This window comes from Haplochromis burtoni, unplaced genomic scaffold (assembly GCF_018398535.1).
Source record: "Haplochromis burtoni strain Fernald_Lab_line unplaced genomic scaffold, NCSU_Asbu1 Contig_453, whole genome shotgun sequence".
Lineage (NCBI taxonomy): Eukaryota > Metazoa > Chordata > Actinopteri > Cichliformes > Cichlidae > Haplochromis > Haplochromis burtoni.
In genome coordinates, this window is record NW_024582814.1 from 178,163 (window position 1) to 200,660 (window position 22,498).

Here is a 22,498-nt window from a genome sequence, read left to right on the forward strand (position 1 = left end):
GTGTGTTGAGTTATGATGACGTATACTGAACCAACCTCTGCAGCCCATTCTTTATCTCTGCTTTGGGCCTCATAAGTTACAATTAACATGCGAAACGGCACAATCATAGCTAGCAATTTATGATTTTGGCCACCCTTAAGGTCATCCACCTTTATTGTCCTTTTTACTATAATCGGGGTCATAATTTACAAAACAAACATTTTGTTGTACTCAGCAAGATTTAACAATAGCTATCATAATTAAAAACTCCCGAGGAAACAGTTTACTAGGGTCTGAGCTTTTATATAGTCAAATTTCTGTTTTTAGTCAGAAATTGGCTGGCTATTAGAAATAATGCATGTTTAGGACATTTCCGCTGTTAATTCCCTTTACAAACCCAGAAGCTACCTCTATATTTTACATGTGTTCTGTGAATTTGATAAGGAAAAAGGCCCCAAAAAATTGTGAAATAAACAGGATGACATGTGAAGTGTTTGAAATTAACAATCTCTTTACTAAAGTTTCCTGGGCTTACTGACGTAAGCATGTATTCCAAAGTTAGGAGAAACCAAACATGCAAACCCCATATAGAACAGGTCTACCTACCCGAGTGTGAATCCAGGAGGTGATAGTTTTAACATATTAGCCACTATGCTCGGTAATGTTCTGAATGTATTTCCATCAGACCTGAATCAGGTGATCAAAAACAATGACACAGTTCTACAAATGCTAACTTTTCTTGTGTCACTTATAATCCTATAGCAGAAAACAAATCCCTTCCGTCATCGACTTTCAGCAGATTCTTTTGGTTATTTATTGATTGTGATCCATGGACTGTCACAAGTGAGTTTTACTGGGACACTCCAGTCTTTTAGTTATGCAGTATAGTTTGTGGACTTGTGAAAGGCAGATTTCTCTTTTTACACACATGCATACTGTATTAAAATAAGTCATTAGGTGGACTTTGTCAGTGTGATGATCTATGTTCCAGTGTAAATGTCTTCCTCCCCCTCACCCCAACTGGTCACAGCAGATGTCTGGCCCTCTCTGATTCTGCTGGAGGTTTCTTCCTGTAAAAAGAGCTTTTCTTTCCGCTGTCACCAAGTTCTTGCTCATAGGAGGTTGTCTGATTGTTGGCATTTTCTATGTTACTTTAGAGTATAAAGCATATTGAGGCCACTGCTGTTGTGATTTGGCACTGTATAAACTGAAATTGAATTAAATTAAATGGAATCTGATAGAATCAAACTGAACTGAATTGAAATAGTTCTAAACATGGAGCATGTTATTATACAGTTCTTTGAACAATTTTTCCAAACCTGACATGAAACCTGCACGCTGATCACAACGAAATTTAGAAACTAAAGCAGAAGATACACATACAGCCTGAGGCAAGTGTCTGTGAGGCTGCAACCATGTTCAGGACATGTTAACACTCAAACAGATAAAACTATAAAAACACTCTGTTAAGCTGAAACAACTGGCTCAAATCTACTACCAAAACCCCAACTCAAACCAGAACTACAAGATGTAAAACTGGACTAAAAGTGATAGAGTCTGAGACATCAGATTGTGAAAATAAACCCAGAAAACTGAATCTAAACAGTCTTAGCTTTAGCTCAAATCAAAGCGAATCAGGAAGTGGACCACAACCAGGAATAAATTCTGGATTAAACCCGTGCCTGTTGCAGGAGATCCTCCTCCAACCGTCCGATGCTCTTATGGATCAGGTTTCCTCCTGCTCAGCCCCCCTCCCCTCCTGCTCCTTCCTCTTCTGATCCAAACTATAACCCTTCTGGTGTGGAGGCATGGAAGGAGGGACCTTCTGTTTTTCCCTTCTTCTTTCTCGCTGTTTTTTTTTTTTCCTTTGAAGGAGTCGTCCATTCTTGTCTTCCCTAAACGTGAGCAGAAGCAGCAACGGGGTAATGAGGGTGCGTCCCTACAGTCGGTCCAGTCTCCGGTACCTCCCAGTTCTTGAGGCTCCCATATAAAAACCCTTGTGGAAAGTCAGTGTAGGCAGTAGGGAGTTTTCTGCTGGGGTCAGGAGGATTGTGAACAGACGAGTGGATCCTGCCCCAAACACCCGTGTATGAGTGGAGTGTAGCAGAAAGAAACATCCCCAACTTTTTTTCCTCTCTTGCCTCAAAGAGTCTACATGTCTAGTGGCATCTAGACATGTTCAGCTTTGTGGATTTGCGGCTGGCGCTGCTGCTCAGCGCAGCAGTGCTTCTGGTCAGAGCGCAGGGCGAGGACGACCGTAAGTTTCATCACTGTTTACTGGAGCTTCTCAGACTTTTTCCCCTTTTACTTTATTGCATTTTTTTCTTTACTGGGTTTGGAAAGTGGATTTTCTCTACGTGGCTGGACGGCTTCTGAGATCTTAGAGAAGAGGAGAAAGGAAAAGTTTTAAGTAGAATTAAGTTTGCTTTGTTGTGCTCTATTGTCTCCAGACAGATAGACAGATAAAGCAGGGTGTGTGTAATGCATTGGGCATCTCAAGAAGGCCCCTGTCTCTCCCTCTCCTTGTGTTTGTCTAAGTCTCTCCAACCCCCACCTCCCCACCATGCATGCAGAGCGAGTTGCTGCAAGTTTTCCATTCTCTCCTCCAGGCGAGGGTTATCCAGCTGCATAGGTTTGAACCTCCCTTTACCCCAAAATTGGAGCATTCAAATGCCTAACCCTAATCCTGTGGCATTTTATCAGTTTGACACGACTACCTGCGTCAACTGTACCCATTCAAAAAATGGTTTCCACGAGATATGAGCCAGAAGGCGAAGCCTCTCACAGGCCTGATTGATGTGACAGGGAATTTGCAGCCTGAGGCCAAGTGCTGAGTTGGACAGGTGACTGAGAGGGAGAGTAGGAAGAAAACAGGGAGCGGAGGAGGAGAGGAGCAGGCGTAGTCTTGTCTGCCGGAGTATTTGACCTCCACAGCCTGAGCCAGCTTTCAGCTTTAGATCCCACAAAAGCTCAGGTGGACTTTTGAAGAGATCATTTTGCACAGAAAGAGAGGTCAGAGGGAAGCGGATGCCTCTGCTGGTGCTTAGAACAACCAGTATTCTCCTCTGAGAAGACAAAGGAAAAGCAGTTCAGCTCTGGAAACAAGAGCCCAGGAGGCGAAACTCGGTTTTTCCAGATGTTCCTCTTCTTTTGGAAAGGACTCAGCTGTGCATAAAAAGCAGATGTTTTCTGGCCCTCTGAACGATCTCACAACGCCACCCAGAGGCTGCTCTCAGCACTGCCAGACACATCTGGCCGCCACGTCCCCCCGTGCCATCCCCTCCCCCTCTTTTCTTTCCACTCTTTTTTTTTCTTCTCTAATTGCATCCACATGTGGAGTGTTTCCACCAGTCACTGCCAAGCCTACAGTCTGCAGTTCTCCAGGCGCTTCTTCTTTTCCCCTCTGAGCTCAGCACTTTGGTACGCTGGAAGATTTAAAAGCACTCTGAGCAGAGTCCCAGTTTGAGTTTTGCTGAGAATCAAATGCAGCCGCCACAGTGTCGGGGTGGAAAATATGACTTTGAGTTGATGTACAGGGAGATTAAATCCCATTTTACTGCGGGGTTAATCAGTGTCTGTGTGTGCAATGATGGCGTGACCTGCAGACAGACACGGCACACTGGTGCCCTCTCTGTCACCTCTGACCTGTTCCGCTCTGATTCCAAAGCCCCCCAGTTCCTGTCCACGTCTTTATCACCGCTAAGCTTTGTGTATTTATGTTGCTGCTGTCATTATTTCCTGTTTCAGACGTAGATTTTACACCAGTTTAGCAATCTATCTTTTTCTAACATTTTTCTCCAAAAAAGTGTTTTATTGAAACTATTTTTTTACTGTAATTCAAAATTCTCATCTCAGTTAATCCGTCTGAGTAAATTTGAGAACAAATCAAATTTTTTAATTTGAGAAAATGATCCACATATTCAGGGTTTTTTCACAATTTATTTTTAGCTTCATAATTAAAGCACTTTAGTTTCCTGCCCTAGTTTTACCTGGACTCCCACCAGTGTAGATACTGAGTCTGCATGTGCGTTCAGGTAGCTCTTGTCTCTTACCGTCCCTCTCCCTCTGTGTCGCCCCCCTCAGGCACGGGCAAAAGCTGCACTCTGGACGGCCAGGTGTTTGCAGACCGGGATGTGTGGAAGCCGGAGCCATGTCAGATCTGTGTGTGCGACAGTGGCACGGTGATGTGCGATGAGGTCATCTGCGAGGATACAACGGACTGCCCCAACCCCATCATCCCCCACGACGAGTGCTGCCCCATCTGCCCCGATGACGGTATAATAACTGCATCTCTCTCTGGACAAAGCACAGATACACAAAAGAGTTTTTGCACATCACATGTTCTCATTTAAACTGCCCCCATGACACGAATCCAGCATCTGTCCTCAATGACATGCCAAGAGTTACTGGTGTGAGTGAGACACTGTCTTTGAAAAATTATTTTTTAGTTTCTGTTTGAACACTTAAAGTATTATTATGAGCTTTTCTGGGTGCTTTCATCTGTTAATGCCAAACCTGTTTGCTCTCTGCAGGCTTCCAGGAGCCTCAGACTGAGGTAAATATACATTTTCCACTGACACTTGTAAATAGTTTGTACAACTCCCATGAGATCAGATACACATTGGACACACTGTTTTCTTCTTTTCACCACAGGGAACCGTGGGAGCTCGTGGACCCAAGGGAGACAGGGTAGGTTCACACCCTCTTCTTTCCTTGTTTTATTTGTGGAGTAACTTTTGGTTGTGTGGTGAGCTCAAGATCTGTCACTGTAATTCCTGTGTTTTTGCTGGAGCTGATCAGTTACACTGATTGAATGTAGCTCCATGTGTTTTAAATCAGGCAGATGTGGAAACGTGACTCAGATGACTTTGAAATGCAGTGAAACTGCAAACTGCTTTTAGCTTTCATTACACATCATACTTAATCTAAAACCATTTACCCATCTTCATGCAGTGAGGTGGGAGAAAACAGGATCTTACATGTAAAGTTTCTGTAAACTGTAGTTTTTGATTTGTGTTTTTAAATGTCACCCTAGGGCACTGGTTGTCCTTTGTTACATCCAATTTTGATAGTTTAAGTCTGGTTTTTTTACCTCACACAAAACATGATGAGGTCAGGTTAAATCCTGCAGAGCAGCATGACTTGGCTTCCATTTCAAAATCAAACCAAATATTATCATGGAGAAATATTATTACCTATATAAGGATTTGGTTTTTATCAATGAAAAAAACCAGGGAATTATGACTTCTGATTATTTATTTGGATTGGATTTGATTGAACCTTCATTGGTCACTTTACAAGTTGAATCTTAGACTGTAAAAGAGGCTCTGTGGATCAGCTGTGTTGTTTTTAAGAGTGCATTTAATAGTGTAATAATAATGTATTTCGTGGTGCTATTTTGGCTACCGAGCATGATGGTGACAAACAGGTGACTGTTCCTGGTTAGTCTCATAGTCAGCCTCAAAGTAAACTGCACCTTTAATGATTTAAAAGCCTTTGAAGACACAAACATGGAATCAAATATTAACCAAACATGTCTTCAATGATAAGGCCAGATCAGAGAAAATGCACGTGATTAATGGTTTAACAAATCAGTTTTCTGTCTTAGAGTATTGGACTGTGGACATCAGAACTTTTAATCCAAGTGACCTTCTTGAGTATGACCCTGATTTCCTCTATCTACAGGGTCCTGCTGGTCCCCCTGGTAGAGATGGTATGCCTGGCCAGCCTGGACTGCCTGGACCTCCTGGCCCACCTGGACCCCCTGGCCTTGGTGGAGTAAGTTGTTGAATTTTAGTTATTCTGTATTTCACTTATTAAAGGTCAATAGTGGCCGGTCAGTTAGTAACGTAACTATGTCGTTTAATGTATGCAAATGATTGACAGCATGTTAATCGTGCTGCAGCTAGAGCGGAAAAAGTCAACTGTCAAAGCTGAAGCCCAAATGTGATGTGATATTAGTGTGATGAGCTGTGTCTGGAGTTTGGCACAGTGTCTCTGATCAGAAGGTCAAGAAGTCATTACTAAGGATGAAACGACGCCTCATTTCCTTTTGAACGGAAAGCAGACAATATTCTGGAAGTGGACAAACTTTAGAAAGTTAGAGTTTGCTAAGCTACCATTTTTAATTTTAGAGGTTTATTTACATTCTAATATACCCACTGACTCCAGGTCTGATTTAGAAATCTGATCTGGCACCTCCAAAGACTGAATTCTGCTACAGGATCATTGTTCCACATGCTAGGCTAGCACTGCATATCTTCATGCCTCTGTGCAGCCTGTTGTTGACATGACTGCTAATATACCAAAAATATTGATTGAAAATATTTTAAATAGTAACAAAATATAATTTATTATTTGCTGATTCATTTTACCATTTGCCTCTGTGCTAAAATGTTAAAAGAACACACTGTCATATTCTTTAATGAGATACTTAGTTAACATTCAAAGCTAATTTGCATTTCTGTATCTTGCTTAAACATGAGTCCATACTTATGTAGAATCAACTTCTAATTAAATATTCTATGTTTCAGTTTGCCAATAACTTCGACTACATATGGGTATGATAAAGTAATAACTATAGCGTGGATAACATGTATAACTTTACCGAGGGTTAGCATGATGCTGTTTTAGATATGGTTAAATATCAACGTCAAATTTTCCATGATTCAGGATATTAACATCTATTAACATACTTCAGCATTCACTCCATGTAACCACAGTTCAGTAAACTCCTACAGTCTTCCCTGTGTATACATTATCAGTGACATACTTCTATGCCAATGGTCCACGTTAAGCTGGACAATTAGAGACTTGACAGTCACCATTAACATATGTTTGACTTCAGACAGAATGTTCCCTATCTACATTATACAGTATGTTTCCTCCAGAGACACCTTTAAATACTACTGTTGAGGTCAAAGGTCAATGACTTGATACGCACTGCTCATTTTAGAACTGGATTGTTATGAGTGGCATTAGCATTGAGATTCCATATCATCAAATCTGCTGCTGCAGTTTTGTTATTGTGTTTGCTTTTATTTGGAAATATGAAAAAATTATGCAGTGCATGGTAAAAGAAACAACAGACAACTATACTTGATGGAACATGACACAACTATGCATGATTTAGATATTTAATTTGGACTATGGCTCAGATGATGCAGAATCAGTGATTCTATTCAACTGGAAAAAGTACATTTAGTGTTGAGATTTGAAATGCATTGCTTTACTCATAGCTAACATGTAGCCTATGTCATGTCACAACACAGATGGAATTTAATATTTTTTCATCATAAAAACAATCATTTTGGTATTTTTTGTGAGATTAACATGTCTGTGTTTATTTTTTTCCAGAACTTCTCCCCTCAGATGTCCGGTGGCTACGATGACAAATCTCCTGTCATGCCTGTGCCTGGACCCATGGTAGGTTACATATGTATTTAAATACACTATATTCAAAATATTTCCATGCGCAGCATCTGAGCTTTTCTCTGTTGGATTGATAGGGCCCAATGGGACCCCGTGGGCCTCCTGGACCTCCTGGATCTAGCGTGAGTATATGATGGGGGTTTCTATGCTTAGGTTAAAAACTGAAACCTGGCATGCTAGCTGGCATGAATCCAGTCCTTCCTTTTTCTGCTGCAAATAACACAAAGACTGTGTTTTTTTCTGATTGATTACTATTAGGAAGTAGTATTGATATTGATTACTGTTAGGCTGCAAAAACACCTTTTATTTTCTTGAAATAAATTTTGAAAAATTAACAAACTGCTGCTTACAGTGTGTTGAAAAAGTGAGTAGCATCAACATATTTGGTGTAGTGATGGTGTTTGTGTTTGTTACCAACTATAGGGACCTCAGGGATTCACTGGCCCCCCTGGTGAGGCTGGAGAGCCTGGATCTCCTGTGAGTATTCAGGACAGGGAAACAAATGCCACGTTGCACTTTGCTGTGATGTTAACACTCTCACCTTATGTTTGATTTTCGCTTCAGGGTGCCATGGGTCCCCGTGGAGCTGCCGGCCCCCCTGGAAAGAACGGCGAGGATGTAAGTGCACTGGATTGATATCATATCAGTTCATCTACATCATATCAATATATATTATATAATAATTATTTAATATATATATATATATATATATATATATATATATATATATATACTAATAAATATATATATATATATATAATAGATGATATACATACATATATATCAGTTTAGACTGTGGAATGTCTTGAGCCATCATTTCATCCCCATCTCCCCAACTCTCTTTCTCTCAGGGTGAGTCTGGCAAACCAGGTCGTCCCGGTGAGCGTGGACCTTCTGGCCCTCAGGTAAGTTGCTGATTCTTACCACCGATATGTAAAACAAAAACAGAGCTGAGATAATAACTTTTGTCACTTCCTTGTTTTTTTTTTCCCAGGGAGCTCGTGGTTTCCCAGGAACCCCAGGTCTGCCTGGCATCAAGGGACATAGAGTGAGTCAGAACTTGTGCCACCCCATTCAACTCATATTCAACTCAAAATAAAAAAGGTTGAAAGTCGTGGCTGGAAACTTCATCTTTGCATGTCTCTTATTCTGTGTAGGGATTCAGTGGCCTGGATGGTGCCAAGGGAGACAGTGGCCCCGCTGGACCCAAGGTGACTGCCCCCCCTTGTTATAACACTTGTTCTCACTACATAAGTTGTGGAAAAAAGTCACCCACAGGTGGGCTACTTCACTTATAGTGCAGTGGTGAGTAGCTGTAATTGTAGCAGTGCTATAAATGACAGTAGTAGTTGAAAAAGTAGTTGTAATATTGCCACTAATATCTAACTCATAGTGGTCCTGGTGGTAGGAGCACTAGTGCCAGAATTTGAAGTACAATAAAATTAATCGCATTTAATTGTAATTATAGACAGCACCATATCACAACTCCCTTTTAACAGGAAGACATCTCTGGCAGAACTATCAATATGGTTCTCAAATGAGTACCGTTTAGTGTTTAAAGAAAGACTGAAAAAATTAACCTATAGATGCAGAAAAATCATTAAAAGTGTCTAAAACAGTTTCAGCATTTCCTAAATTATAACCAGTCTATTTTCTTCACCTACCACTCCACCGACAAGTTGGTCATACAACATATTTTAACCTAAAGCTAAATACTACTAGTATTAACAGCTAACAGTTTGAGTATCAATGTGGACAGTAAAAGCTGTGGCTACAATAATGCTACAAAAAGCAGTAGTATCAACCATTTAAACACTAGCATGTTACATTAGCAGTCACTGGCTACTTTTTAGTTATAGCAGCTTGATTGGCTAAATGCTGCATTGACAAGCATAATTTCTGAAAGTTTGATAAAGTTTCTAGAATTTAATTAATGATTCTAATCTTCTCGCCGGCCCGTGTGTTTCTGTCCATTTAGGGAGAGGCTGGCACCCCTGGTGAGAATGGAACCCCTGGTGCTATGGTGAGTAAAACAAGCACCCCGTCTCTGCTACATAATTATAGTAGTATAGTTTCTTCTCTCCACAACTGATTTTGGCTAACTGACGCTGTCTTTGTCTATCTCAGGGACCTCGCGGTCTGCCTGGTGAGAGAGGCCGTGCTGGTGCTACTGGAGCTGCTGTGAGTCCATACATTACATAGTTGAAATTAGTGAAATCAATTAATTAGTGAATTGAGAAACCAATCGACCACTCACGTTTGTCTTTGACCTGCAGGGAGCTCGTGGTAACGATGGCGCTGCTGGTGCTGCTGGACCTCCTGTAAGTCTTTCATTGTCCAAAGCTTCAGTTCTTAAAATCTCAGCTTTGTTAGCACTGACCCAAAAAGATGCACTAAGTATATCTGAGTATCTGTGTTTTTGTTCTTCTCAGGGTCCCACTGGCCCCGCTGGACCCCCTGGATTCCCCGGTGGCCCTGGAGCCAAGGTATAAACTGCTCCTGACCCGCTCCAGTAATCTTCAGTGCTATCCATTTTTCTTCTGAAAAGCAGTATAATCTATTTCCTCTCCTCTCTTGGTTGTGTTTTTACTGTGCCGACTTTAAAGAATTTATTTTCTGGAGCATGTAGGTAGCCAACACGTACACCTGACCAAACATCTCAGCTCCTACTACTGTTCGAATATGAACAGTAACTATTAAGAAATTAGATGGATGGGCGCTATTTTTATTTTTATTTTTTGCAGAGTTCTCAGTATATTTTAAAGCTTATGATAGAAATTCACAGTAATTGTCTGTGCATGTGGAACTGGGTCATAGCTGAAGCTGTGGGGTTCTTTTTGGCTGAGGTTAGATGTTGAGTGTTTTCTCTAAAACAAATCTTCTGTTTATGCCGACAATTTTATCTTTTTTTTTGTCTTCCACCACCAAGCTGTTTGTATTACTAAATAATCTTTTCTTTCTCCCCAGGGTGATGCTGGAGCTCAGGGTGCTCGTGGACCCGAGGGCCCTGGTGGAGCTCGTGGTGAGCCTGGAAACCCCGGACCTGCTGGCCCAGCTGGACCAGCCGTAAGTATGAGTGACTGTAATAAAGATCCTTGATGAAAACAACAACAAATGGGCCACAAAAAATAGGCCACTAGAATCTGATTCATGGCAAAATAAAACAATTTACATTATCATTTAAATTGTTAAAAGAAATTTTAAAAAATTCTGCCTTCTGGGACAATAAATAAACTTCCTTCTTTCTCCTCTCAGGGAAACCCTGGAGCTGATGGAGCCGCTGGAGCTAAGGGAGCACCTGTGAGTATCTTTAAACAAATTTACTCTATTTTTAACACTTTCTTATTTTTACTAAAGCTACAGATAGTCATCACTTTTTCTACAGCATGACATTAAATGACTGTATTGTTGTGTGCTGCCCCCTACAGGGTGCTGCTGGAGTTGCTGGAGCTCCTGGTTTCCCCGGACCCCGTGGACCCCCAGGACCTCAGGGTGCTGCTGGTGCCCCCGGACCCAAGGGTAACACTGTAAGTACAGATCTCTTAGATCCAAAAAAAAAAAAAAGCAAAATCACCCAAAAATTTTAACTTGTATGTTTTGTGTCAATACTTTGACAGTTACAACCTACAGAGATAAAAACAAAAGTTAGAGATTTGTTTTGGGCATTTGTTGTTTGCTGAAATTATTTTTCTTTTAGATTTATCCAAATAATAGTAATTTCTCCCTAGTTTGTAGTTTGTTTCATTTTATGTTTTCTTGTTTGTTTGTGTCCCGTAGGGTGAGGCCGGTGCCCCAGGATCCAAGGGAGAGCCTGGTGCCAAGGGAGAGGCTGTGAGTTCACCATAGATCATGACAGAGCACACTGCACTAAAATTATGTGTGGATCAGCCTCTTATGCCACATTACATGTTACATTGCTCTTCTACAGGGTGTTTCAGGAGTTCAGGGACCCCCTGGACCTCCCGGTGAGGAGGGCAAGAGAGGAGCCAGAGGAGAGCCTGGTGCTGCAGGAGCCCGTGGCGGCCCTGGAGAGAGAGTATGCATCTCACTGGATTTCCACTTTATACGTACCCTAGTCTGTAAAATGATGGCAGAGGGACCTCTAGTGGTGTTTCAACACAAAGGACAAAAGACTGAAATCTTTATACTGATGGTCTAATCTAAATGATTGAGATTACTTGTGTGCAGCTGTAAACATTACAAAGGTTAGTTTGACTGAAAAAGCAGATTAATCTCTGCTTGGAATGAAAACATAATAAACACCATTGGGCTCTTAATCATGATGTAAACAAACACTCTAATGAGTGAGGTTCAAAATGTTCCCAAAACATTTGACCAAGAGTTGGCGGTCACTGCCATTGTAGACTGTCTCTAATGAGTGAGGTTCAAAATGTTCCCAAAACATTTGACCAAGAGTATTACAGATATGGACATACTGAGTGGTGCTAGTACTAAGATAGAAACATTCATTTCATTGGTTAAAAGCATTAAGTCTTTTGGATGTTAATTTAAGTTAAAAATGATGCCAGAGACCTGAGGCCCAGATTTCTCTGATGGAATTCGACTGTATGCATGATACAGGGTGTTTAATTTTAAACCTACAGTTCGGACACATTTCTGTTTAAACACTTTTTACTGTTCAGAGCTAAGCAGGACATGTTTGATTGTCTTTACAGGGTGCCCCTGGTGGTCGTGGTTTCCCTGGTTCTGATGGCCCTGCTGGACCCAAAGTAAGGAAAATGCACACATACATACAACAGATATAAACCTTAATTCCGCCCACAGGCTTCCACAATTTTTGTTTAACTAATTTTTAAATCTCCATCATTCTTATTTTCTTCTTAGGGTGCCCCTGGTGAGCGTGGTGCCCCTGGTCTTGTTGGAGCTAAAGGTGCCACTGGTGAGTCTGGCCGCACTGGTGAGCCCGGTCTGCCTGGAGCTAAGGTGGGATAGCATACTGTCTGTCAAATAATTCTCTGCAGCATAATTTATTCATTATACCCAGTCCCTCCTCTGACCTCTGACCTCTGCTTTGTAGGGAATGACTGGCAGCCCCGGCAACCCTGGACCTGATGGCAAGATGGGACCTTCTGTAAGTTTGTATGCAGTACAGTTAACCCTAGTTCTTATAATTTATGTCAAGAAATAGCAAAACCCTTAACATGCTTAATCTTCCTTAACAGGGAGCCCCCGGACAAGATGGCCGCCCTGGGCCTCCTGGCCCTGGTGGAAATAGAGGCCAGCCTGGAGTCATGGGATTCCCCGGACCCAAGGGTGCTGCTGTGAGTAGTGTTACAACATCTATACATTATATTTAATCATGCTTAGTAATAGTGGGCATCTAAAATATGGTCTCCGTGTTTTTTTGTCTATAGGGTGAGCCTGGAAAGCCCGGTGAGAGAGGAACCATGGGACCTACTGGACCTGTTGTGAGTGCTCAATATTCTGCTGTTTTCTTTCTTGTTATCTATCATCAATGGTAGGATTGTGTGTGTGAAAGCCTTCTATCTCTCTACCCAGGGTGCACCTGGAAAGGATGGTGATGTTGGCGCGCAGGGCCCCTCTGGACCTGCTGTAAGTAAACAACACTAACTGGCTACACTTCGATATTAGCACCCAAGTTTGTGTTGATGTCTCTCTACAAAGTACTGAAACCTACATAGCTGCAAGAATAAGTCACATCTACTCAAAACATTACTGGCACCATTGCTGACTCTCCCTCTCTGCTCATCTTAAGGGTCCTGCTGGTGAGAGAGGAGAGCAGGGACCTGCTGGATCTCCTGGATTCCAGGGTCTCCCAGGACCCCAGGGAGCCATTGGTGAGACTGGCAAGCCCGGAGAGCAGGTACTGATTGAAGCGGAACTATGACTGGAACAGCATCATTTCCAGTGAATAAAAGTGCTTATTCCTGTATTTCTGTTTTTCCTTTTAGGGTGTACCTGGCGAAGCTGGAGCCCCAGGACCTGCTGGAGCTAGAGTAAGTCTCATATCCTCATAATTTTCACAGTTAGATAAGACTCTAATTGTGGTTTAAATATAATTAAATATATTCATTAGTTCTTTTGTCCAAAATCCTACATGGTGTAGAAAACAACTTCCTAAGTTGCTAACTAGCTTGTTCAAACACATTAAAGTTATTACTAGCAGGCTATTGTAAGCTTATAACTGCTTTTTTATTCTTTAAAGTGGATTCTTGTCCAAAACGCTCGATGTTAGACCTGGAAAACAACTTTTAGCCTGCTAACTAGCCAGCTACTTTCAATATTAGGATTGCTAACAAGCTACTGTATCATTAATAGTGATAGCAACTATGCAGATGCTATCACTAGCTTCAACTCACATTACCTGTAAACAAAACAAAGGTACCATACCAGTGTCGATATGGTCACAGGAGGAAAACCCTTGCACTGCCATTTACAAAGTAGCGCTTCGTGTTGATCAGAAATTCTGTTTTACACTGTCATTCATAAATGAACAGATAAATTCTGATGAAAGCTTCACCTCACATATGAAACTCCCTTTGGGGAATATCATCCAACTAGAACTGATCTAGCAGATCTAGTTCTCATGGTTTCAACAAACCATCCAATAACCTCATTTCAACCTACTCTTCTCCTCAGGGCGATAGAGGATTCCCTGGTGAGCGTGGTGCACCTGGGCCAGTTGGACCTGCTGGTGCCCGTGGATCCCCCGGAGCCTCTGGAAATGATGGTGCTAAGGTGAACACATCTTATATAAAAAATAAGAAGTTCTCAGTTGTGAACAGATTGACTAAATTGCACATATTACACTATTCTGAACATCTCTTCCTCAGGGAGATGCTGGAGCCCCTGGTACTCCTGGTGCTCAGGGTCCTCCTGGACTGCAGGGAATGCCTGGTGAGCGCGGTGCCGCTGGTCTTCCAGGACTGAGAGGAAACAGAGTGAGTTGCCTTCTGTAGTCCTATTACTCTTAGTATTCGGAGAAGCCAGGATAGTACATTGGCGGTCACTGCCATTGTAGACTGTTATCCTAGGTGAGATTTACTTTAGCAATCCAACAAACACTGATCAGTGTTTCTACTATATGTCCATCCATATTGTCATTACGACACAATTGGGATCCAAATGCCCAGTGTAATCACTGATGGGCTTTACGGTGACTTAGCAAATGACCCCAGCATTGTAAGACCTGATATACTATGTGAATGTTCGTCTTATTACCAACATCTTTTTTCCTTTCAAACACACAGGGTGACCAAGGACCTAAGGGTGCTGATGGAACTCCTGGTAAGGATGGTCCTCGTGGTTTGACTGGACCAATTGGACTTCCTGGACCTGCTGGCTCCCCAGGAGACAAGGGAGAGTCTGGTGCCCAAGGACCTGTTGGACCTTCTGGAGCCCGTGGACCCCCTGTAAGCACTGCTGTGTCTGCAACAGATAATGTTTAATTCAAAGTTCTTAAGTGTGTTAATCTTTGAATGTTTGAATTCATTCTGATTCGTCTACCTACATCTTAGGGCGAGCGTGGTGAGGCCGGACCACCTGGACCTGCTGGATTCGCTGGACCTCCTGTAAGTAAAATCTACAATAGTGTCCACACTATTTTTCTTACTCTAACACAGAAGTTACTAAAAAACTATTTGGCTTTTTCTTCACAACCACCAATCCACTCTAGGGTGCTGATGGACAGCCTGGTGCTAAGGGAGAGCCTGGAGATAATGGTGCTAAGGGAGATTCTGGTCCTCCCGGACCTGCTGGACCCACTGGTGCTGCAGGACCTCAGGTTTACACAATAACATACTCCCAGCATATCCCAGTTCACAAATTACAGCTATTTAGACATATATGTGACCATATTGTGTGCTGCTGTTTCTTTGACACTATGCTGTTGCCTTTCAGGGTCCCGTTGGAAACACTGGCCCTAAGGGAGCCCGTGGACCTGCTGGACCTCCTGTAAGTCACTCTTCCTACTTTCCCAAGCAACTTACATTTCTGACATTAGCTTAGAGGTGACAGTACCTCTAGCCAAACTGGCAATACTTCATAAAACTGGGCAAGGAAAATTTAAAAAAGGAAAGAAAGTAGTGAAAGATTTTATTTATTTTCCAAACACGTACCACCATCAAATCCATTGTTTGATACATGTCTGTTTTTTCTTTGTTTGTTTTTTACTGACTTGATGCAGTATTTTTGCAGCCTGAGTTAGCTAATTGGCCTCTATCTCCCTAGGGTGCTACTGGCTTCCCTGGTGCTGCTGGCAGAGTTGGACCTCCCGGCCCCGCTGTAAGTTTTTCTTAGGTGTTTCTGACACAGTGCGCAAAATCTATGTGTTTTTCCTGGAATTATTTTCAATTCTCCCTGTCCTCCCCACAGGGTAACGCTGGACCTCCCGGAGCTCCTGGACCAGCTGGCAAGGAGGGACCCAAAGGAAACCGTGGTGAGACTGGACCTGCTGGTCGCCCTGGTGAGTTGGGTGCTGCTGGACCCCCAGGACCTCCTGGAGAGAAGGGTAGCCCTGGTGCTGATGGTGCTCCCGTAAGTTATATCAACTTTCAGTACATTCTAAAATGCTGTGACACAATTTATAATAAACCATAGCCTTCAATAATCTTCTTTCAGCAATATCATTAAATTTAATTTCCATCCTTTCACTGACTGCACAGTTTCTGCTACCTGTGTCTCAGTGTCTAACTACTTTCTGTCTGTCTTTCACAGGGTAGTGCTGGTATTCCTGGACCTCAGGGTATTGCTGGACAGCGTGGTATTGTTGGTCTGCCTGGACAGAGAGGCGAGAGAGGTTTCCCTGGACCTCCCGGAGCTCTTGTAAGTTCCCATTGGTATTCTAAAACCCAGAATTTCAAAAATTTCAAAATGTTCAGTGGATCTGATGAATCCAGAACATCAAGTTACATGATTCTAAATCAAGAGAAAAGTCTATCTACTTCTAAAAGACACAAAACAATAACATTTAATTCTCATTTAGCTAAGCAAAAAATAAGACAGACCAGTCTCAGTCAGTTAGAAATATGAATGAGGTTAATATAACTGGACTGACTGCAATTGTTGCACTAATAGGGAGAGCCTGGAAAGCAAGGCCCTGGTGGTCCAAACGGTGAGCGTGGACCTCCCGGACCCATGGGACCCCCTGGCCTGGCCGGAGCCCCTGGAGAGCCTGGACGTGAGGTATAAAGTCCCACCAGAGCAAGTGGAGAGCCAAGGGGTGGCTCTCCCTTTGGTTACCCTACCCAACCAACTGTGAAGCCCATTAAAGGGCCAATTATATGCTCATGGAAATGTAGTTGCATCTAGTGACTGCTATATTCCTAATAGAACTTTTTGCGTGACAGTATTTTGCTATAAACACTATTTCTGACACATCTCGTTATGCATTCAGCCATATAAATTGTAATGACTTTAAAATTGACCATTTCAACAAACTTTCAGTGAAGTCAGTTCTGAAGGTTTTTGTTAAGCTTAACTTGCTCTGTGCCTGTGTTTAAGGGAACCCCTGGTAACGAGGGCGCAGCTGGTCGTGATGGAGCCCCTGGACCTAAGGTAAGATAAGCTGACCTCACCAACAGCACACAGCTATCTTATTTTTTGTTCCATAGCGCCAAGTATGTTGGCAGCCTACAACTTAGCATGCTAACATGTTAACATGCAACTAAATAATTTGTGTAGCATCACAAGTTATCTAGCCTAAAGTTTACCTATTAGCCATCATCCACAACTTCTAAAATGGCAACCAGAGGAAGAAGTCACACTTTCTGTGAGTACAGCCATGATTTGTGAATCCCACCCTGGAGGATATATATGTGTGTTCAGCATGTTCATACATATTCATACACTGCTAGAATTTTTAACATAAAGCTTAACGGGCAAATGTAGTCAAATACACTGTTTGAAGCTAGTGATAACCTAGTTTTTATTTGTCCTTTAGGGAGACCGTGGAGAGAGTGGCCCTGCTGGAGCCTCTGGTGCCCCTGGACCCCCTGGCGCCCCTGGACCTGTCGGCCCTGCTGGAAAGACTGGTGACCGTGGAGAGACTGTGAGTGACAAATCTGCTTCATTAATGTTTCAGCTTGGTATGTCATGCCAGTCAAAGACAAAGGCTGTAAGTCACTGCAACCCTGTCTCCACGTAAAACTTTTTTTTTTCAATTTTCCAGGGACCTGCTGGCCCTGCCGGTGCTGCTGGCCCTGCTGGACCTCGTGGCCCTGCTGTAAGTAACAATATTGGTTGCAAAACTACACTGGATGGAAGAGCATGCAAGGAAGGTTAAACCAAATGATGTCTGTCATTTTTCCTTATGACAGGGGGCTACAGGACTTCGTGGTGACAAGGGAGAGGCTGGAGAGGCTGGAGAGAGAGGCATGAAGGGACACAGAGGATTCACTGGCATGCAGGGACCTCCTGGACCTGCTGTATGATAGTTTATGCTTGAGTCCGCATATACTACAGTCAAAGAAAGTAATGCCATACACCAGCAAACTTAGTTTTAAACTGATTGTCTACTTTTGTGCACCCATAGGGACCTTCTGGAGAGTCTGGACCCGCTGGTGCTGCTGGACCCGCTGGACCTAGAGTAAGTTAACTTAGTCTGGAGCAGTTGTGTAGTTTCAGCTTTACCTAGTTTATTTTCAGATACTGACATTTGAAATTTCCTGGTATTTGTAGGGTCCTTCAGGAGCTGCTGGTGCTGCTGGTAAGGATGGTATGAGCGGTCTGCCTGGACCCACTGGACCTCCTGGACCTCGTGGACGTTCTGGAGAGATGGGACCTGCTGTAAGTCTAACAAGCTAACCTTCTTTACATTCAGCTGTTTACTTAAGTTGTGCCAAGTTGTACCTTTAAACCTAGGATTTTTGAGGGTTACATTTTGATAAAAGCAGCACATTACTAATGAACTAACCAACCCACACTTTTTCTTTACCCTTCTCCTTCTGCAGGGTCCTCCTGGACCTCCTGGACCTCCTGGAGCACCTGGTGCCCCTGGTGGTGGATTTGACCTTGGCTTCATGGTCCAGCCTCAGGAGAAGGCCCCTGATCCCTTCCGCATGTACCGTGCTGATGATGCTAACGTTCTCCGTGACCGTGATCTGGAGGTTGATAGCACCCTGAAGAGCCTGAGCCAGCAGATTGAGCAGATCCGCAGCCCTGACGGAACCCGCAAGAACCCAGCAAGAACCTGCAGGGACCTCAAGATGTGCCATCCTGACTGGAAGAGCGGTGAGCAGTTCAATACAGTGACAGGAGAGCTAGTCCAAGGGCAGTCAGATGTAGGCCTAGCGGAGTTTTGAAGTTGTTTGTGTTTTGCAGGTGAGTACTGGATTGACCCTGATCAGGGCTGCACTCAGGATGCCATCAAGGTCTACTGCAACATGGAGACCGGCGAGACCTGCATATCCCCAACTCAGCGTGAGGTTGCCCAGAAGAACTGGTACATCAGCAAGAACATCAAGGAGAAGAAGCACGTCTGGTTCGGAGAGGCTATGAATGACGGCTTCCAGGTAAGCGTCCTAATTTATAGAACCTACCTGTTCTCTCTTCTTCTATTCTTCTTTATAGTTTCTTCTTCTGTCAATTTCCATATTTCTCTTATCTGCAGTTCTATTGTGATTTTCTGCAGCTTGAGTTCATTTCTCTTACCCACTTTCCTAAATGCCTGCTTAGGTTCCTCTTCTACTCCTCTCTACCCGTCTCCACTTCTTCCCACTTTGTCTTTACCCAGTCTTTTTCAACACCATCACACCTTTGCCCATCACAGTCAGTAATCTATCCCCTATTCACTGTCTTGTGCAGTTCGAGTATGGCAGTGAGGGCTCTCTGCCAGAGGATGTCAACATCCAGATGACCTTCCTGCGTCTCATGTCCACTGAGGCATCCCAGAACATTACCTACCACTGCAAGAACAGCGTCGCCTACATGGATGCTGCCGCTGGCAACCTCAAGAAGGCCCTCCTCCTCCAGGGCTCCAACGAGATTGAGATCAGAGCCGAGGGCAACAGCCGCTTCACCTACAGCGTCCTCGAGGATGGATGCACGGTGAGGAAACCTTTTACATTAAACTCAATATGTTAATTATTCAAAGTTAACAGAGATTGAGAAGGGTTAGAGGCTAGAGGTTCTAATCAGCACTGTTCTGAATATGAACCCTAATTCTGATTTTCGTTGTCTCTCCTTCCAGTCACACACCGGTACATGGGGCAAGACAGTCATTGACTACAAGACATCGAAAACATCTCGCCTGCCCATCATTGACATCGCTCCTATGGACGTTGGTGCTCCAGACCAAGAGTTTGGCTTTGAAGTTGGACCTGTCTGTTTCTTGTAAAAAGAGAAATCTGGACTTGAAATTGTTGTTGTGTGCGTGTGTGTGTTTAATTTTTTTCTAGCAGTCATCTCTCTCTAAAGCAAAAGCAAAAAAAATGCCCCCAACAAATCATTCTCCCGATGCCATTTTTCTGAAAAATCTGACCCTTCGTTCTACAAGTTTCCATTTGGCCGTTGCTCCGATGGTCCGCTTTGCCTAAAACCTGCACTTCGACGAGAACAAGATGGCGGTGGTGTAGAGGCATCTGCATCGTCGCATTTGGGACCACTACTTTTTTTTTGTTTCTGACTTTTTTTTGTTTGTTTTTGCCATCACCAACACCAAGGATCCTGTAGAGAAGACATTTTGTTTCACTGGCAACAAGAAAATAATATATGCCTCTGTAAAGTGTAAAAGAAAATTGACTTCCCCTCATCATGCGGCCAAACCCGGCCTCTCTGGAGTTTACAGAAACAGACACAGGTGACTTTTGTATTTTTATACACCTCTGCGGTGAGAGGAATGAAAGGACAGTCCCAACAGACAGAACCCAATTGCTTTGTACCACGTTTCAGGTGTTGATGAATAAACGGTGAAACTGACAGCCATGTTTGTCTCTGTTGTTCTGCCCTTCCCCTTTTTCCACCTGCCCCTAGACAACGCCTCCTCAAGAGTTGTTCCTTCCTCACCTGCTGATGTTGTAGCTGTTGTGATTTGTTTGTTGTTGTGGTCTCTTTCATGTTTATTCCTCTCTATGTCTCCCTTTTTTTCCTAAAGAAAAGCCACATTAAAACCACCAGCAGAGAAACATGGGTTTAAACCTCTTTTTTTAAGGAAAAAAACACAAAAAAATCCTTATGCCTACCTCAGAAGTGAAAGGAATTCCAGCTCTAAAAAAAGGGCCCAGTGATTTTTAAAGTGAAGCCTGCAGTAGAGTTGTGGTGGTCAGTGGGGGTAGTTGAGGTTTGCAGACACTTTAACAGAAGCAGAGAGGGCAAAAGCCTAAAGGTGCTATTCTTTCTTTCTCAGAGGTCTGCTGGCTGCTCAGTATGACTATACTGTTGTGTAGTAGTGTAGCTACGGTCACTCTGGCATGGCAGGGTCCTCCTCATGGTGCTAAAATAAAACCACAGTTTTTTTTTTCTTGGTGTCCAGAATGAGACAGACTTCTTCTATTTCCAGCTTTGGTAATGTTGGCAACCAGCGTAGCGCCTCTTTAAGCCTCTTTTTTTATGTTTTGAACTTCCCCCTGCACTTTTAACTGTCATCCAGATTCTAGTCCACCAACTATCTGTTGTGGTCTGTTTCTTGTTTTTCTTTTCTTGAAGTTTCTCAACAACAACAAAATTCGAGCTGTGATAAAATGCGCAGAAAGAGAACCATCAGTGAGAGTTTGTGAGAGAAGGCAGACAGACACACCCATGGGGGAAAACACCACAAGGATCTGTACCTATTTTGTATATGTATAATAAATTGAGATGTTTTTAATTATTTTGAATGCTGAAATAAAGCATGTTAAGTGGTCGAACAATGAATCCTGCCTAATTGCCTGACTGACCCCCTGCACTTCTCCCCCCCTCCAAAAAAAAGAAGAGACTTGAAGTAAAGCACCTTTTGCCTTTTTTACAACTTGTACAGTAACAGAAAGAGACAAGATTAAAGAAACATGACAGAAAGATTTCTGCCTCTTGTTTAATATTTTGCTAATATATTCCTCTGTAGACGAAAGATGTTAGCAGATTTTGAAACATTTTTGAAGGTAGCACCTTGACTGGTGTCTCTTGATCATGTAAGCCTTTGCTTCTCTTTGCAGTTTTGAGTGCTACCACGTAAAATAAGCAGGTGAATAACGCGGCTTCTAATTGTGAAACCTGTCCAACTTACTGGGGGTCAGAAAAAATGAGGAGAGCAGCCTACCTTTCAGTCAGATTCCACATTGTGACTTCTTCCATGCCATTAAATCCATATAGAAAAATGCACATCCATAATCCGCCAAGAAAGTGTCAGCCTGATGGTCCATTTACGAGTAATTCTGTCCATCTTGACAAGTCCCTACAACAATCTTTTACCCCACTGTTTCCACAGCTGGTCAGCCCGTCTGCTCATCTCAGACTGCAGAACTGAGGGGCTTGTTGGTGCTGGAGGGAACCAGCTCTGCTCTCAGACTGTTGGCATCAACTTGGCTTCACAAAGACACTGATTGTCCACCTTGAGGGAGCCAGGGAAGAGAGGGTAGGTTTGCACTCCCGGTGGGAATCTGGATTATTTCCGCAAGAATTTAGGCCTTTATTTGAGGCCTGGGCAGAGGAATGTTAACCTCTCCGGTTTCGGACAACAGAGGAGGTTCTGTTTGCAGAGAGGAAGCTTCTCTTCAGGCTTGTGTGACTTTATACCAAGAGTAAACATCAGAAGGGTGCGATGAGGCCAGAAAAAATTAGATAACAGATACAGCTGGAGGATGACTTTTAAGCAAGATCTTTGAAGGGACAGTTTCTGTTTATTCTTTTAGGCACCAGCTACAAAATATATGAACACATAAAATAAAAAGAAGCTTTGTAACAGATTTAGCTACTGTACCACCTAACTTCCATCTTCAGTGTTCTATCATCTAAAGATGGTATTGACATGAAATCCACACATGCAAAGAAAGCAAACCATAGATGACCGTAAATTATGTGTAATAATGCAGAACACACAGGGAAAAAGTATTGAGGCTGGTAACTGAAATTTATTTAATACTTTCTACTCAAGCCTTTGTTGGTGAGAACCGCTTCAAAGATCCTCCTGTGTGGA

At 42.9% G+C, this 22,498-nt stretch overlaps 1 protein-coding gene and 1 long non-coding RNA gene across 3 annotated transcripts; one reads left to right on the top strand and one right to left on the bottom strand.

The window, feature by feature from the left end:
* Positions 1-1,828: 1,828 nt before the first annotated feature.
* On the bottom strand, positions 1,829-8,064 carry LOC121812170. Its single transcript, XR_006052902.1, has 3 exons — positions 7,952-8,064; positions 4,032-4,275; positions 1,829-2,358 (listed from the first exon to the last, which is right to left on the bottom strand). It is a non-coding gene; the product is annotated as an uncharacterized LOC121812170 (long non-coding RNA).
* On the top strand, positions 1,997-21,240 carry col1a1a (collagen, type I, alpha 1a). 2 transcript variants are annotated; one of them, XM_005945962.3, is made up of 49 exons: positions 1,997-2,236; positions 4,063-4,254; positions 4,512-4,534; positions 4,633-4,668; positions 5,665-5,757; positions 7,336-7,404; positions 7,488-7,532; positions 7,834-7,887; positions 7,975-8,028; positions 8,262-8,315; positions 8,405-8,458; positions 8,568-8,621; positions 9,389-9,433; positions 9,538-9,591; positions 9,687-9,731; positions 9,843-9,896; positions 10,378-10,476; positions 10,666-10,710; positions 10,839-10,937; positions 11,188-11,241; positions 11,339-11,446; positions 12,087-12,140; positions 12,256-12,354; positions 12,449-12,502; positions 12,594-12,692; positions 12,786-12,839; positions 12,931-12,984; positions 13,148-13,255; positions 13,344-13,388; positions 14,032-14,130; positions 14,226-14,333; positions 14,643-14,804; positions 14,910-14,963; positions 15,068-15,175; positions 15,292-15,345; positions 15,622-15,675; positions 15,766-15,927; positions 16,108-16,215; positions 16,468-16,575; positions 16,894-16,947; positions 17,333-17,440; positions 17,561-17,614; positions 17,709-17,816; positions 17,924-17,977; positions 18,070-18,177; positions 18,342-18,621; positions 18,712-18,902; positions 19,195-19,437; positions 19,580-21,240. In XM_005945962.3, the coding sequence occupies exons 1-49, from the start codon at positions 2,155-2,157 to the stop codon at positions 19,724-19,726; spliced, it is 4,344 nt and encodes a 1,447-aa protein (XP_005946024.1). In that variant the 5' UTR covers positions 1,997-2,154; the 3' UTR covers positions 19,727-21,240. The 2 variants fall into 2 exon arrangements, with proteins under 2 accessions (XP_005946024.1, XP_005946026.1); XM_005945964.3 differs by lacking the exons at positions 15,068-15,175; positions 15,292-15,345.
* Positions 21,241-22,498: the final 1,258 nt, after the last annotated feature.

Excerpts from the sequence above, each read along its gene's own strand:
- col1a1a (XM_005945962.3), top strand. The coding sequence starts at position 2,155 with ATGTTCAGCTTTGTGGATTTGCGGCTGGCGCTGCTGCTCAGCGCAGCA. Across the intron at positions 4,669-5,664 it reads GTGGACCCAAGGGAGACAGG|GGTCCTGCTGGTCCCCCTGG; the intron begins GTAGGTTCACAC and ends CTCTATCTACAG. Across the intron at positions 19,438-19,579 it reads TCCTCGAGGATGGATGCACG|TCACACACCGGTACATGGGG; the intron begins GTGAGGAAACCT and ends CTCTCCTTCCAG.